Source organism: Onychomys torridus, chromosome 4, assembly GCF_903995425.1.
Source record: "Onychomys torridus chromosome 4, mOncTor1.1, whole genome shotgun sequence".
NCBI lineage: Eukaryota > Metazoa > Chordata > Mammalia > Rodentia > Cricetidae > Onychomys > Onychomys torridus.
In genome coordinates this window covers 76,817,965-76,835,989 of record NC_050446.1, presented here as the reverse complement: position 1 = coordinate 76,835,989, position 18,025 = coordinate 76,817,965, and the positions used below count along the sequence as shown (strand labels likewise).

The window sequence follows — 18,025 nt, the reverse complement described above, 5'->3', positions numbered from 1 at the left end:
GCATCTTGGAGTTTGAGAAGCAATGTCGTATTTCACCCCACCCCCTCTCCCCCAAAATGTGTTTTCTCCCAAGAATCGGCTCTTAGAACTTTCTCTCCTTGAAAGCACTTCTTTTGCAGTTAAGAGTCCCCCTGGGCTCTGGGAAGATGATGACTTTCGCATCCCTTTGGGTGTAGGATAGGAAAACCGGGCCGAGCGCTAAGCAGGGGCAGTTAAGAGGTCTTCTTAGTCTGACCCCTGAGGCAGCAAGAACTGGATCTACCGGACCCTCGCAACCTGGACTCTAGAGCAGAGTGCAGGCGGCGACTGTCAGCCGGGAGCTTGCAGAACTTGGCTGAGCCCACGGGCCTGGGAGGGCGGGGGCGTGGCCGGGTCGGCGAGAGGGCGTGGCCGGCGCCGAGGGGCGGGGTCTGACCGAGGCCGCGGGGCAGCGACGTCGCTGGGCAGCGGAGCGGCGGCCGCGCCATGTGGCTGCTGTGGCCGCTGTGCCTGCTGCTGAGCAGCACCGCGGGTGAGTGGGGGGCTCGCGACGCACTTCACCGGGCCCGGGGCGCGGGGACGGGTCGTGGTCGTCCGTGCTCCGCGCGCGGGCCTGGGCTGCGGGCGTGGGTGTGCGCGGAGGGCGGACCCGGGCGCCTGGCTGGCCGGGACCCCGCGAGGGGCCGCGGCGGGGCGCGCGCCGTGCTATTGTGTGGGCCGGCGCGCCGGGTGCTGTTGTCGTGTGTTCGCGGGCGGAGCTTTGTGCGGCGCCCGCTCCCTGGAGCCCGGCGGCCGCCCGGATTGGGCGTAGCTCGAGTGTAGCTCAGCGTGCTGGGAACCCAGGAGGGGAAGGAGAGCACTCTACCCTGATTTCGGGTCGTCCCTGACTCCCTCAGCCTTTTAACGGGCATTCTCCTGCCTCAATTTCCCGTCTACGCTGCCCCCGCATCTGTATCCCAGCTTCCTTTCTTTACTTCCTGGGACCGTGTCTGGTTTGGGAGTAGTGAGATCCCGTGGGACTGGACAAGGGACTCACTCGCTCATCCCGAGAGCCTGTCTTTTACTTCGGTCGTCCGTCGCAGACGCCTTAACCTGCTGGCAGCTGGGAACAGAGGATCCAGGGCTTCCTCTAACGGCCGTCGGTCCCTGCATCTCAGAGCGCATGCATCCTGAGACCCGCAGGGTCCCTCCCAGACAGAGTACTGTTCCCAGTAACTTTTCTGCTGATGTGGGCACGCTCCGAATTCCAGCTTGGAGCCCTTCCCCTCTGCCTCTGCCCGCCGGCCACAGCTGTCAGCAGGCCCTCCTCAGCTCTGCCCATCCTTAACCCCTGATGTTTATTTCTGGGCAGCTGATGCTCAGTGAACTTTCTTTACTGAAGATTTTTTGCTCAGTGTTTGTGTCATCCACACGTCTAATTTATATCGGATTTCCCCAAATGCTTCTAGAAGTGTTTGTCGCAGGAAGTCAAGACCATTCTGACTACCCCTTGCAAATGCCAGGGAGCCCTCCCTTCCTAGAAGACGTGGGTCCTGAGCATCTTCCCAAACCACTGACAAGCCCCTCCCCTGCCCCTCACTACCCAGGACATCATCCCCACTTCTCTGAGACTCCATTTAAATGTCTGGGTTTGCTCAGCTTCCAGTGAAGGGCTAGACTCCTGTGGTGACTGTGGTTTTTTAAACCAGGTCTGAGGCCCTGTGTTCTGTTTGTCTTGAAGTATGGGGGAGGGGGAGTAGAGAAGGAGGGAGGAAGGGAGGGGGAAATGAAGTAGGCAGCTATAAGCAGGTGCAAGTTATTTGGAGGCAGTTAGAGCAGGCTCAGTTCCAGGGCATCTCAGACATGAAGATCTGCCTGGATTCACACATTTAATTCACATAGCAATGGCATGTCCCCTGGTAACACCCAAGCTGGCTCTTGTGTGTGTTCACTGCTAATGACCAGTGGGCACTCATTATCACATCTCCCCGTGGTAGTGGGCTGCATGGATTGAGTCTTGGGTTCAAAAAAATTATATGTATTTCTCCCTGTCAGCAATGGTCATTTCATATGCCTGTGAATGTGTAAACACAAGGCTCAAATCAGTGAAGTAGTTACAGTGAGCTGTAGTTGGGGTAGGGTAGGGACAGCCCAACGTTCCTTGGTAGAAGTTGTCTATGGCTTTGTGGATTACCTTGACAGCTCTGGGGCCTTTAGGTGGGTTGAAGCATATTCTTGTCACACTAAGCATCAACTTTTAAGCATGAACTGCATTTTGAACCAATTGTTGTGGGAAACAGGGCTGGGTTGTTCCCAGGTGGACCAGGTACCTTTGTCTCACATTCCTACACCCAAAACCTTTTCTACAAAGTCGATAACAGAGAGATTATAGAAGCAGGACTTTGGGTTTTCACCTCCTATATTTTTTCCTGTCAATAGAGGGAACCTGGAGTCTGAGTTGAGTGTTAAGTCCAAGTCTCGGGTCTTTAAGAGGCTGGAAGGCCACTGCAATTCCAAGAACAACTCAAAGGACTTTGTTGTTCAGGAACTTTTTGAGGCACCTTGGTGCATGTCCTCCTTTGTCTTGTTTGCCTTAAGGAGGTGAAACATTGTGGCTGTTACTGTTTTTTAATGTATCCTGCTGGAGAAGCTCCGAATGCTTCAGCCCTACATCACTTCGTCTGATGTCACAGTTTCTGGCACCTGAGTGATGCACATGGTGGGTTTAAGTGTGTGTGTTTTTAGGTATTTCAAAAGGTGGATGTGAAGATGAGTGGGTAGGTGGTTGGTCTCCTTTCTTTCCTGGCTGGCTTTTGCTAAGACCCCTCCCCCTTCTCCCTCCGGTCAGAGAAGAGGTTCGATTTCCTCTCCTTGAAGCAGTGTGCCTATTAACTGTTTCTCCTGGAAGGCTCTGCTTCACGGCCTGAGGGTGGGTTTTATTTATGTTTTAACTAGCTGAGTAGCTGCACTTAGCCTCGCCCTGTTCTGCTGGGTAGATGAGACTGGACGAATAAACACACTTTGTTGCTTTTCACCTTCCAAGGGTTGTCACTGGGATTCCCTCCTGGAGTGGGAGCTATTGTTTTGTTTTGTTTTTCTTGTTAGCCTCCTACATGTGTATTTTAACATCTGTTAGGGAGGAAGGGGATGGTAATTTGGCTAGTAGATAGCAGGTTGGTCAGTCCTTGGCCTTAAACACTATCAGAAACCAAAGTTGCCAGAATAAGTTGGTAATGGGCTTGTGTTGCCAACACTGTGGTTTTTTGTTGTTCTTGTTTTGGTTTACTGATAAAGGGTCTTCTGTAGCCCAGACTGTCCTCTAACTATGCAAATGAGGACAACCTTGAACATTGGATCCTCTTGAACATTAAGTACAGGGATTACAGGCATGGGCCACCTCACCAAGTTTATGTGGTGCTGGGAATAAAACAGAGGCTTCATCCATGCTAAGTAAGGGCCCTGCAACCGAGTGATACTCATTCTAAGTCTGATAGTTCTGAAGCAGTTGGGAGAATTTCCGGTTTGGGAAATTATGGGATGTGTTACTGTTTAAAAGGCTTGCCCATTTGCATGAGGAGATGAAAGGACCTCAGGATTCGTGGCCCAAGTCCAGTGTATGAAATGTTCATCTTGCCACTGAAAACAACTTGACTTTTTCCAAGGTGCTCAGGTGGCAAGTAGCAGCATGCCAGTCTATGGCTCCCAAGGGATTGATGGTTCTCCAGGGCACCATGTGGGCTGGAGCCTGAATTCTAACCCAACCATTCCCAGCTTCACGGCCAGTGCTACTGTGTTTGTTCTGCCCGGGACTTTGGTGATTGAACACACCACCACAGAGTTTGCCCATCAATGCTCTCCACTTCCTCAGATCTGTTCATTTTATTCATAGTGCTCTGAACTTACTCAACATGGCACCAGCTGTCTCTAAAGGACTCACCAATATTCATGGCGAATACTTCCAATAGATCCTAATCTTTGTGTCAAAATGTAGGTTTGTTATAGTAACCTCACCTCCACCAGAAACATGGGTGAGAACCATGACAGGAAGATGCTCTAAGCCAAGGCTCCATTGCGAGTGGTCCACAGCCCAGGGTGCTTTTCATTGGGCTCTGTATTTGTGTTTATCATTTTATAAAAATGAAAAGGCAAGCTATAGAGTGTTGGAGCTGTCTTAGTTATGGGATACTTCCAGGGACAAATCTATTTTTGGCTGTTGAGTTTTCTTTCCTTTTTTTCCTCTCTTTTCTACTCAGCAACCAGTGAGGTGTTTTAAGGACTTCACCTTTCCTGCTTTGGAATGGCTGTGAAGAATCTACCCTCTTGACTGCTAAGAAGAATTCTCTATTCTTTTCACTGGGAGGGTGGCCAACTACTTTGAAAACGTAACATTTGCTGGTCATGTCATTTGCTAGGTTGTTGAATACTGCTCAGCAGAATGAGTAGACTCTTGAGTTGCTGTAACTGTGCATTCAAGAGGGATAACAAATGCTTATCTGAATTAGGATTCTGAGGGTTCCCATAGCTGCTTCCAGGAATGAGGTTAGTCTAGTCTAGGGTTTCTTAGCCTTAGAGCCAGTGACATTTCAGAGTGAATAGTTGTTTGTTGTGTAGGACTGTCTCATGTATGGTAACAATTGGTCATCTCTCTGGTTACTACCAACTTGAAAACCTCTTGTGTAGTTGGGTGCCAGCCTCCTTGCTGTTCATCATGAGCATGGTTGCTGCCCACCCTAAAGATGTCTGTTGGCTTGTCTTTATGCATCTGGGTGCACACAAGTTTAAAGATGTAAAAATACCCTTAACTAGGGTTGGGGATTTAGCTCAGTGGTAGAGCGCTTGCCTAGCAGCAGCAAGCTCAAGGCCCTGGGTTCGGTCCTCAGCTAAAAACAAAACAAACAAACAAACAAACAAAAAACCCTCAACTAGAAATGCCCTGGGTGCCGACCCTTCCCTCTCACTTTGCCCTTGTGCTGTAGTGAAAACATTTGGAATTTTTGACTGCAGCTTTGGATCGCTGGGGAGAGACATATGCCAATAAAGCTGGTCCTCAAGGGGTGGTAGTTGACACCAAAAGCCACCTGGCTCCCTGAGTGTTAATCTTGGGATGTTCCTGTGCTCAGAGCCTGCAGGCTGAAGGGGAACATTCTGCCTGGATTTTTGCCTTGAGAATCAGGTGTTGAAATCTTAACTGTGGAAGCAGAGACTTAACCCTTAATCCATAGAGCTGTGATCGCCCTCCTCAGCCCCTTCTCTCTGTGATTCCTTCACTGGGTAGCCAAAGCCTGTACAACTTGGGACAGTTCTGCAGGTTTGAGGAAATGAACTATGCTTACAGCAAGGTGGTTTCTTGAAGTTTCCACGGTACCCTGAAGTCCTTTTACAGTTCCGGTCTTTGTTGCTGTGTAACAGCGGCGTGCCTTTAAGACGCCTTGCCTTGCAGCTGTCCTTCTTTGTTTGGTCCCCAGACTTCCTTCAGTTTTTTTTTTTCCTTTCTCCTCTCTTCAGATGAGCCATAAAACTGGCTGGCTCCTGCCTACTTTGATGCTTGAACTTGCAGGATGAAGGAAGCAGGTTCCCAAAGGGGGATTGTGGGGCTTGCATCCAGACACATTTGTTTCAGTCTTTGAAAGCCTTCTCTACTGAGGAGCTCTGGTTTCCCAAGCTTTCGGCTATCCTTTTCCTTTCTGTCTTTGAGTAACCAGAACATTCTTAAGCCTGATTCATATGCCCAACAGTGTGATAGCAGCCCTGCACACACAGACACTGTTGTGCTCAGGAGTGCAAAGCCATACAGAACTTGCTATTTTCCCATGAGGAATGAAAGGGACTATGGATGGGTATGAGTTTGTGATCTTTTATGATCTGGGGCATGAATGGCTGTAACTCTTTCTGCCATTGGTGTCTCTGAGACATTTCTTAGTGTGAGTGGTGTGCTTGGAGCTTGGACATGGATGGGAACAGTGCTGCACAGAAGTCACAATGCTGTGGCAAGCACGGATTCAGGACTGTTGGACGTTGTTAATAGGGTCCACAGATGACAGCACACATCCTAGCTCACTCCTTTAGCTTTCTAGATAATATGTGTGTTGGTGTTTTAAGACTTCTAAAGCTTTGTCTTTCTGAGATCTGAGTAATTTATGGGGCTATCAGACACTAGTCTTTGGTCAAAAGTGTGTGTGTGTGTGTGTGTGTGTGTGTGTGTGTGGTGTTTTGTACCCATGTGTGATACATGCAAGCATGTGAGGGTGCTGGTGCATGGAGAGGCCAGGGCAGGCCATTGTACTGTTGTCTCTTCCTCTGTTGCTCTCTGTCTTAGTGTCTTGAGACAGGGTCTCTCACTGAACCAAGTGCTGGCTGTTTTGGCTAGGATGGCTGGTCAATGTACTTGCAACATTCCCCCCATTTGCACCACACATCATAGGGTTATCGACATGTGCAGCCATGCCTGACTTTTTGGGTGGGCACTTAGTATGTGAACTCATGTCCTCATGCTTTCAGAGTAAGTAGTCTTACCCACTGAGCCATCGCCCTAGCCCATTTCCACATACTTTTGATCCGGAGTCGCTTGAATCTACAGGTGGATACTGAGGGCACACTGTAAATACCTTCCTTAGATAGTACCTGTGCTGACTAACCCCTAATCTTACTCCATTGTAAATCCCTCAAGGCCTGGGACTCTGATAAACATCTGTGTCATGTTTCTTCTGTGATGCTGAGAATAGGTCCGCTCCACTCACTGAAGGTCTGCTATGTCAGCTGGGATGCCAGGCTGTATATATATTTTGCTGTTATGTCCACTTAAAAACACCACCAGAATACCTGTGCTCAGAATTCAGACAACAGGGAAGTATGACAATGAAACCTTCAGGTCTTCCCTTCACATTCCTTTCCCTACCCCTAAGTAGCTACTCTGGATGATCTGAAGATTGATGGATTCGTGAGTAAATGCACATACACACACAGGCCGAACATAGTTTATGCCTGCCTCTGGCTGTAGCTTATCTTTTCTTGCTTTCTTATATTGTGTTTCATCAGTTCTGATGTGAGCCACGTGGACAGGCCGCCTGCTCTCATTGGCCGCATCTTTGATATTCAGGAGTTTCCAGTAGTTTCTGTCAGCCATGCTGCTGTTGCTTGGCTTGTTGAAGGCAGTCCTACCTACCCTTGTCTTCAAATCCATGGTGATGTGGCTGCGGCTCTTTGGGTGCATCTTTTTCCTCTTAAGTTTCTTAATACTTGGCTTTTTATCTACCAAGAAAATAGGGAGTTGCACTCGTTTTTTCTCTCAGTGATACTCACTTCACTGTTGCCCATTTGGCCTCATTCCCCTGTCTTTTTATGTTCACATGTTTTATTTCAGTGCCATATTTTAGTGTCCTCTTCTGAAAGGTATTTTAAACAGTAGGTGCATTCAACCTGGGCAGTTTGGACTTGGTGAAAGTGGTGACATGCAGATGTTCCTAGCCACATTCATGCAGGCCTGGTCAGTGATGAGTAAATCACACCCCTACCTGTGTGCCCTTACGTCCATTCTGTCTAAGCTGTTACAAAGTCGAGTATGTTCTTAGCTGCCTTTATTCCTGTCTGTCTACTCACTCTTTTCAAAGCAGCTTCACCAGCATTTTTTTAGTAATGACATTTATCCAGGTAGGTGGTGTGTTGGTGTGTTCTGCCATCCTATAGATGAGCCAAATAAAAAGTGAAGTCAGTTGAAAACTTCCTTCCTGAGGACTAACCTGTCGTGATACTGGAAGGTTCTGTGCACACTTCCAAAGGAGGAGAGCAGCCAACACACCTACCCAACTATGATGCCTATGGAACCACAGCAGTGACGAGCATGGCATGATAATCCAAGGCTACGGTGGTGGTATACCTTGGCAGTAACCAACAGCTTTCTGATTGGATTCAAGACCCAATCAACAAGGGGGAAATCATACTTGATTTTGGAAAACTTGGTCAACTACTCAGGGCTAGTGAAGTCATGGATCTTGGAGAAGAACCTACAGCCTGTACTTTGTTAAACGAAGTAGTTAGCATAATCCCTAACTACATTCTAGGTATTTTTCCTTCTACCCACAGATAAGTGTAGTTCTCAACACTGATTGATAAAACTTCTCTTTAACACAGATGGAGACCATTACAGAAAACCATAACCATAACCAATCAAAATGCAGAGTTGTGGAGGCCGGTCCCAATGGATACATCTATAAACAACTCCTGCACTAAGGCTCAGGGAACATTGCCAACATTGCAGAAAGATTCAAGAGTCAGAAGATCAGGGAGTTTGCTGAGACTGTCTCCTAGGAATGTCAGAGGCTACATCCATAAAGTCTCACTAGCATGACCTTCTAAACACCAGTTGAACAAGGACACCAACAGACATGCCATAGTGGACAGGAAAACCCCATGAGGCCTCAACTGTACACAGAGAACTACCAACAACCAATGCTGAGAGGGAGAAAGAGTCTTCCCTTGAGACGAGACACCAGCTGGTTATTATCCAATACCAAGTGGAGAGCCCTGAAAACATGTACAAGTAACATTATACAGACCAATCAGATGGTATTTATGTACCTAGGAATATATATGTATCTACATATACATACATGTATATAACAGTAATCAGTGAAGAAAGAGGCCATGAATTTGAAAGAGAGCAAGGAGGGGTATGTGGGAGGGTTTGGAGAGAGAAAAAGGAATAGGGAAATAATGTAATTATAAACTCAAAAAGGAAAAGTAATTAAAAAAAAAAGTAGGGTCACTGCCCAAGCTTTTAACCAGGAAAAGTGGTTTCAGAATTGGTGTGCAGGTCTGCACAGCCCTACCCTGTCCTCTTAACCCCAGGCTGTGGTGCTTTCTCATCCCACAGTTGTTGGAAGATGTGAGTGGAGTGTGTTGTGAGCACTCAAACCATCGTATTGGAGCGCATTACCTGCTAGAGGACTGTTAGCGTGGGAGGAGGTCCCAAGCTGATTCTGTTCCAGGGCACGGTCTATATTTTGGGAGGAAGTCCCAAGCTGATTCTGTTCCAGGGCACGGTCCCAAGCTGATTCTGTTCCAGGGCACGGTCTATATTTTGGAAGGTTGAAACGGATGGTCTGCCTTTCTTTCTCCTGTGTGGAGAACTACCATGGGGGGCATTTGAGTCACCATTTGCAGAGGCTTGGTTTATTCAGAGGAACAAGAGCAACATAAACAAGTTGCTGTGGCATTGAATATGTAAATGATGGAAAGAATTTTCTTTCTTTTTCGTGGAAATAATTTGATTAGAAAACTAACCAAAAGGAATTTCTTTCAAAAAGTTGTTTCTCTCTCTCTCTCTGTCTCTCTCTGTCTCTCTCTGTCTCTCTCTGTCTTTCTCTCTCCCTGTTTCCTCCCTCTGTCTCGTGTGTGTGTGTGTGTGTGTGTGTGTGTGTGTGTGTGTGTACACAACTTGGCAGGAATTTATTCTCTTCTCCCACCGTCTGGCTGTCTGGAATCAGAATTCAGGTTGGCAGGCATAGTGTGAAATTTCTTTGCATACCTAGCTAGCTCACCAGCCCCAGGAATTTCTTTTCTATCAGATGCACTTTAAACAGTGGTCAGTACCATAGATAAACAACCACTGCTTAAAACACCTAAAAACAGATTTTCTAGACAAAAATGGAGTCCTGATGATAATGTTACAAATAACAAGAGAAGTTTAAGTTTTCAAAAGAATTTCTTTCCTACTCTGAACAACCGTGTGTATGGGGCCCCTACAGGAGAGCAATTTGTTTCTGAGTTGACGGTTATTTTAATGTAGAGCTTCAGAAAGATGCTAAGAACTCCTGTCCCTGTCTTCACTCCCCAAGCCAAGGAGGACTTGGGGGCCACGGTGCTTTGTAAGTTCCTGTTGCTTCTAGTTTATAAAGCATTAGTTGTCACGGCCCGGTCAGAGTGGACCTCAGGACTTTTAAACTCTCCCTCCTATGGTCCAGGGAACTGAGAATGAGAAGCAGACTCTTAATTTTAGTGAGGCATCGGGCCATCAAGAGACAGTGATAAATTGGGTGAATTCTCTGGTGCTTGTGTCCAACTGATTTCTGACAAACAGTACACTGTGCTGACCAGGCTGTCTCTGTCCTGGACAGTGGCCACAAAGAGGGAGCGGGGGCACTGAGCTTATTCTGGAGCTGGAGGCAAGTAGAATTTATGAATAGCTTGATTTAGAAGACTTGTAAACCCAAGGTACCAGTTTCCAGGTGGCAGCGGGGTACTTGTGTATGTGTTGGCATAAAGAAATGAAAAGTGTAAAGGGTGTTTAATTTTACAGCATTAGAAATCGCTCCCTGCTCATTATTGCAGGGTCCATTGAGGTTAGCTGGGGGATCAGCAGTGTGTGTCTTTGATGCCACTGGAGTGCCTTCCATCAGACTTTGCCTTGAATCAGAGCACTGTTCTCCTTAACTAATTGGAAATGGCTGAAAAGTGAACCCTAGTCACACTTGTGAGTTCCATGGTTGGTCGAAGCCTCTCATTTGGTTTGGAAAGTTCTAAATTTAACTTGTTTTTCATTATAAAAACAAAATAAAAAAAGGTTGCAGGAAAATGGAAGAGTGATTAACAATGTAGAGTATTCATTTCATGAGGGCCAAGGCCATAAAAAATGGTTAGTGCTAAGAAAAAACAGAACAGAAATGAATACAGTGTTTCAAAAGCAGATTTATAAAAACATCCTTGTAAGCTTGATTAAAAAACATGATACTAGCCACTGAGCCCTGCTAACCTGAGCCCAGGGAAGGAATACTAGAAAAGTTACTAACCATCAAAGAGATAAACTTGGAAAGAATGACTTATGCATAGGAATAGTCTTTATCAATGGAAGATGGAACCAATCTGGTAAATGGTAAAGGGAAACTATGAACAATCTGGAAATGTTAAAGTGGAACCTAAGGCAAGGCAGCAATGACGTAGCCCTAAAGATTTAGCATTCTTAAAATTCTTTTGTTACCCAAAACAATGAAAGATCCTGCAAGAGAAGCTAATGGATGTTGAAAACATAATGAAGTTAATTTATTTTTTAAAGCATATCAGAGCAATCAAAGAGATAATAAAACTTTGGCGTAATAGAGACTAGAGAGATGGCTCATTGGGTAAGAATGCTTGCTCTCACATAGACCTGAGTTCAAGTTCCAAGCATCTACAGAAAAATCAGGTTGTGGTTGCATATGCCCATGATTCCAGTATTGTGTGTTGGGGAAGGGAGTGGGGACGGCAGAAACAAACAGATCTCAAGTGCTTGCTGGCTATCCAACCTACCTAAAATGGGGAGCTCTAGTTCAGTGGGAGACCCTGTCTCAAGACAATAAGTGGAAAATGGTAGAGGAAGACATCCGGCATCTTGCTTTGGCCTCTGTATGCACACATGGCTTCACCAGCACACTCATGTTCATGTCACACACACACACACACACACACACACACACACACACACACACCATTCTCTCTCCACCGTAAACAGCATTCAGAACAGATGGGACAGTATCAGCATCCTTGATATTATGATATGTGACTCAGCAACAAATCCTGAACAGAGGTAGGTTCCATGGGGCAGGTGGGGTCCCTTGGATTCTTTGATGTCTGCATCTTTTACTGGTACTCTCCAGTACCTGGTTTAGTGCTTGGCATCTTGTAAGCCACACAGCAGAGTTTCCACGAAGTCATCTAGAAGAAGCAGTGGAGGGGGCAGAGTGGAGAGGTGACTGTAACTTTGAAGATAATGAAACAGGAAGAGAGCCAGATGAAACCACAGGGAATGAAATTTACCTGCCCAAGCCAACTGTGCCCTTTGGTGACTAATTATTTCTCCTCTTGATTTTGGAATAATCTTACTGATCTTCAAAGGATCATTACAAGAGATATCCTTGGCTTAAAAAGAAAAAGAGGCTTTTGTGAAGGAAATAGATCAGAGCAATTTCAAATCAGGTGATAAATTAGACACATGCCCCACATGTGAAAAGTTATGGCAGGTCAATGAAAACTGCTGTGAGTCTTAATTCCATGGAAAGGAAGTTTACATGGTTTACTGACTAAGTAGGAGGAATTTATTAACAAAAACCCCCAAACAGTTCTATTTAAATATCATCATCATCATCATTATCATTATCATCATTATAATTTTTGTTTTTCAAGACAGGGTTTCTCTGTGTAGTTTTGGTGCCTGTCCTGGATCTCACTCTGTAGACCAGAGTGGCCTCAAACTCACAGAGATCCTCCTGGCTCTGCTTCCTGAGTGCCGGGATTAAAGGCATGCACCACCACTGCCCAGCTTAAATATCATTATTAAAAAATATTAAACACTCAGAAGCTTATTCTCATCTAGTTTAAAGGGAAAAAATTTACTGGTGAAACTACACAAATGAATCCAGGAAGGAAGCACAGCAATAAGTACAGTGTTGGAGGGAAGTAAAAGATGATATCTATGTGTGTATCTATATCTATACATACGTATAAGACTAAATGTCAAACAAAATGTTGTTAACATTTATACAGAAAAATTTAACACCCATCTGTTCTGATAGGAGATTAAGTAAAAAGCAAGAGAGAAATAGAATGCAAAGTTAGGGAGATAAAATATGTTCTAGGGGATTTGATGGTATCAGTTCAGTTTTTACATGACATTGAGCTCTAAGATAGATTAAACAGGCCACATTGCTAATGGCAACAGGTTCATTAACCAACAAAGTCTCTTCATCCCACATGAAAAGACATGAGAAATTGTGAACAGAATGGAAGTATTGAAGGATCTTTAGATGTTAAATTAGCTAGTGTGTAGAAGGTCAGAGTTATTTAGAGAATACAAATATTTAATTTTTTTTTAAAGTTTTTGGCAACAGTGATGTTGAGGTCTAAGGAATGATGGGTGGGTGATAAAATGGCCACAGTTGGGAGTGGGTAGTTGAACTCACTGGTCCATCTAGGAGCTTCCCAGGGGTCTTTCCTCCTACAGCTGCTCCTTGGATCTGCAGAATTGTTGGCTCTGGAAGCTTTGGGGATCAGTCCTCCCTGCTAATGAGATGAGAAGGCTCATTAGGCTTGATCTGGGAGCCTGACCCCAGCAGCTGCCCAAGGGGTGTCTGTGAGCGAGATGACAAGGACAACTTGGGGCCTGTTACAAGGGCAGAAAGAAAGTGTGTGTGTGTGTGTGTGTGTGTGTGTGTGTGTGTGTGTGTTTAAGCACTTGTAGTTTTTGAAGAATATTCAACCACAGGGATATATTCTGAAGAGCATGTTGTTAGGTAATTTTTCTTATTCTGCGAATAGCATTTATAAACTGCTTGCACGTGCCAAGATGGCTCTGACATCACCAGACAATATAATTTTATGGAGCCACTGTGGTATATGTGGCCCACTGTGGACTGACCTATCTTTACATAGCACATGACTCTGTTGTACTTACTATTATTTTGAACATTCTCCTTCTTCATGTATTTACTCAACCTCCCCTGGTAACTCCAGAGTTTCACTGGCAGTGGTCACATACACCTTGGGTCCTTCCCTCATTGGATTACTGGGAAAGTGTTGCCCGCACAGGGTCATCGGAGGTGGGGAAAGACACTTTTTGAGGAAGTGTCTCAGTAACCTGGCCCTCCTCTCTGAACATTTGCATATAGGTCTCCAGCACCCAGACTTGCTGCTGGGTGGGTGGGTGTATAAAATGAAGGTGGAGTTCTGCCCAGGGGTCTTTTGTTTCTTCTTCCATTTTCAAAAGTGACCAGCGTGACTGGGAAGAGATGCTGCCTACCAGTCTGTGCCCTTTGCGCAGCTAAATGCAGCCTTAGGGCGTGTATTTGCTCTCTGTCTCGGTAACTCAGGCTGTGGTTGTTTGCAGTCTCTCTGGAGAGCTTCCTGTTCATCCTTCAAGACATGGCTGGTGAGCCTTCTTTTCTAGAAGCCATGATTCTATGTGCAGCTTCCAACCTAGAATCAATCACTGGCTTTTAAAAAGCCACCTCTACCTCATTAATATGTGTTAAACATATCATACTATGTTATGGTTTATTCATGCTTGTTCTTGAGACTTAAATGGGTTATTAAACCATTAAAAATTATAAAAATAATGTAAGTTCTTTAAACATGTATTTTCAACTTACTTTAAATTCTAGTGTATAATAATTAATATATAAAATACTATATGTAATGAAATATATAAACACTACATATATAATGGTATGTAACTAATATATAGCTAATAACATATAACATACCACACAGATTTATCAAATGCTGATATCTTCCATTTAAATTTGTTATTTTCTTTTTAAAATGTATTGCTGACAGTGTCAAAAACTTACCTCATTTCGCTTTGTCCTCTCCCGCCCTGGAGGTCACAGCTGTCCCCAGATGGTTGAGTCCTCTCTCTGTGTTGTGTGTGTCTGTACATGTTTGCTAATACAGCCATGCCCTTTATGTGGGGGCCCCAGGGTTGGCCTAGGGTGTCTTCCTCAGTCACTCTCCACCTTTTCGTGAGACAGGGTCTCTCTCCCTGCACCTGGAACTCTTGATTCAGCTAGGCCAGCTGGCCAGTGAACTTCAGGGATCTGCCTGTTTCTGCTTCCCAGTGCTGGGTTATAGGTGCGCATCACCATTTTGAAAGATTTTCAAAATTGAAAATAGGTTTTCCTTCATACAATATATTTTGATTATGGTTCCCCATCCCAACTTGTCTCACATCTTCCCATCCACCCAAATCTACAGCCTTTCCTTTTCACTTTAGAAAGCAAGCAGGCATCTAAAGTAATAATAAAGAAATGAAAAAAATAAAAGCAGACAATAGGGCAGAACAGACAAACAAAAGAGAGCCAAAGACAAAGCACAAGAGACTCTCAGACACTGAGACGCAACTTTGGTGCCACTGCTGGGCCAGCGTCTCTCAAGGGCAGGTCACTGCTGCAGATCAAAGGGTTTGGAGCTGGGTTGTGCTCACTCTTCTCCTCTGGGAGCCTATAGACATCCTTCCAGTACTCGAACACTAGTCGGTAGGGGTGAAGGCTCTGCGGAGGCACCAGCTTGACCCCTCCATGTTCAGTGAGTTATGTAGTGCCGTCTTCACCAGGAGGGCCTAGCTGTCAGTTTGTGGAGAGCAGCTGATAGCCTTAGCAATAACCTGGCTTGTTGGGGGTTCCCGTGGGTTTTTCATATGGGTTCTGAGAATCTACTCAGTTCCTCATGCTAGAGACAGGGTATTGCCAATAGTCCAGACTGTCCTTGACCTCATATTTCCCTGCCTCAATGCCTCAGCCTCCTAGAAGTAGGGACTATAGGCGTGCTACTTGACTGTAAATGAACTTTGAAAAATGTATTTGTCAGCCAGGCATGGTGGTGTATGCCTTTAATCTTGGCACTTTTGAGGCAGAGATCTGGGGAGTTCAGACTAGTCTACAGAGTGAGTTCCAGGTCACCAGGGCTACCTACTGAGACATAGCTCTTTACCATTGGGTAGAAAATCCTCTCCTCCATTTTGGAACGTAGGATTGAGTTTGTTGCAGGGGTCCTAGAGGACATTCTGTCTCACAATTGGACCTATTCTAGGGGCTAGGTTTAAAATTCTGAGTGAGTCTGAGAAGTCACCATGCAGTGTACTTTTGTAGCTCTTTGCCACAGCCCTTCTTCATGTTTGTGTCTTCACCTAAGGTCCCTTTTCCATCCTGAATTTTGGATGGAGGATGGCATGCCCACCCTGTACGGCCATGATGAGGACACCTTGTCTTCCCCGTGTTGATCTGCACTGGCTTTTAGAGGCTCATCAGCTGCTTCTGAAAGGCTCCTGAATTTTGGGGTCCTTTTCAGCCACCATACATGAAAGAGGCTTTGCAGAGACCAGGGAGACTCAGAGCCTCGGCTTGGAAAAGAAAAGAAAAAAAAAAAGCATATTTTCAAGAGTCACACTGATGACTCCTTTTTCTGTTTAGATTTCATGTGAGAGCTGGAGGATGGAGCAGGATGGAAGTAAATGAAAATCTCTTTAGACTTGAACCGTGTGTGCACAGGACACCAACCACCATTGAAAGGACATTCAGTGGATTAGCAATCCAATGTATATGAGGAAAGAAAACAGTGTAAAAGATTGGCTTTGCAAAATAATTCTCCCTGTCACATGGAAGTGGTACTGTGAGGATAGATATAATGTGGTGAAGACAACGAGAAGTAGATGTGATCAGATCAATAATGAGATGGAGCAGAGTGGAAATCATAAACTGACAGGGTGTCGGAAGTGTTGGTGGAGGAAACCCAGACCTTAAGGTCTTAAAGCCTGTGCGATTTGATTTCTAGTTATTGTCCACTTATACAGCCTGAGAGTTTAGGTTGCATGTGTGTATGTGTGTGTGTATGTGTGTGTGTGTGTGTGTGTGTGTGTGAGAGAGAGAGAGAGAGAGAGAGAGAGAGAGAGAGAGAACATAAGAACATAAGAACATACACCCATATAAATATTACTAGCCTTGGTCCCAGGAGGAATTCAGCATTGGATATGAGTTATTCACCCCGTCTGCTAACCTAACTTTAAAGTGGCCTGTTTGGAATGTCACTGGTGTTTTACAATGCCTTACTGTTCCCTCCTCACTTGTAAGGCAACACAGTGGGTGTGGTTGGAATCTCACTTCCCCCTTCCTAAGTAACTGAGTTTGTCAAGAAAAACTGACCGCACACAGATTTCAGGTGCTATGCGTGTGTGCTAAGATGGAATTCCAAGCTGGCTTGGGCTGAGTCCAGGTGTGGACCTAAGTGTGTGCACTACATCTTGGATGTCGTTTCTCCTCATTTTGCTCGAAGTAGAGGGGCAGTAGAGGCAGAGCTAGGAAGAGGACACGCCCTCCCGTGAATACTCCTTTTATTCAGTGTTCCCTCCTGTTTGCCACTGACTGTGTCCCAGGGCCCAGGCCTGGGAAAGTGCTTTCCTCACCTCATTTTCTTGCACACCCTCAAGGTCACTAGGAGGAAGGGACTATGCTGAGCACAGGCAAGCCCAGTGGAAGGCCAGAGCTCAGAAGCTCAGTGACTTGCTGGGCCTTGGGCAAGGCTTGGCTTTCCCACCTCTCACCCCTCTCTGTGGTTGGTGATGAAAACTACAGAGATGAGCTGAGTCTGTGTGCCAAAGCCTCTGCCTTGATGGGCATTTTCTTCAGAGACTAGCACTGGCCTTCTCTTGGGAGGCTCTGGGCGAGACAAGGGCTTAGCCTAGGCTATTGGAGGCAAACTGTGGTGTGGATGAGGAGACCTTGGTTTGAATTTAAATGGTGAGAATAGGCTGGGCATGTGAGTTGGGTTTGAGAAATTAAACCAGGAGGAAGTGGAGTCAGCTAGGCCAAACTGATTTTCATAGCTTGAAGATTTCCAGACTTGGATACTGAGAACCAATAAAATAATAGGGGGAAAACCCACAAAAACTCAAAGTTGGGTTTCTTACCCTGGGTCACCTACTTTTATGTGATGAAACAAGACAATGAAAAAAATGTGCCCTCTAGTAGTTTATCACCACTGTATGAAAGAGATCACTGTTTTTGTTCTGTTTGTATATGTATGTAGGTGTGTCCATGTGTGTGTGTGTGTGTGTGTGTGTGTCCGTGTGTGTTTGTGTGTGTGTGTGCACGTGGGTGCATGGGTGTGTAGGTCAGAGGTCATCCTAGGGACCATTTCTCAGGCATCACCCACTTGGGTTTTGGACAGAGCATCTCTCACTGAATTGTTACTTACCCCATCAGGTAGGTTTCTGGCCTACGGGCCCCAGGGATCCACCTGTCTCTGCTTCTCCAGCATTGGAATTCTAAGTGTGACTTCCCACATCTGGCTCTTTGAAAACATGGATTCTGGAGGTTGAGCTCATGTCTCAGTAAGCACTTTATTGATTGAGGTATCTCTCTAGCCCCAAGAAATCACTATTTAATATGAAAATGTAGCCATAGCTCGTGCTCAGATTAAAGCCTGATCCTTTAAGTCTAGGAAGGCATGCTGGAATGTTTCTTCATTTTCTGCTCTTGTTGGCTGGGGAGTGAAAGTGCCGTCGTGGGCCAGTGTGTTTGTATACCACACATCTGGGCCCAGATGTACA

At 45.6% G+C, this 18,025-nt stretch overlaps 1 protein-coding gene across 2 annotated transcripts in view; it reads left to right on the top strand.

Annotated features, from left to right (window-relative positions):
* Positions 1-416: 416 nt before the first annotated feature.
* Positions 417-18,025, top strand: part of Ldlrad3 (low density lipoprotein receptor class A domain containing 3) — a 236,242-nt gene continuing 218,633 nt past the window's right edge. For both annotated transcript variants that reach the window (XM_036186090.1, XM_036186089.1), the window contains exon 1: positions 417-511. In XM_036186090.1, the coding sequence (XP_036041983.1) occupies positions 466-511 (46 nt within the window). In that variant the 5' untranslated portion in view covers positions 417-465. The remainder of the gene's footprint in view (positions 512-18,025) is intronic.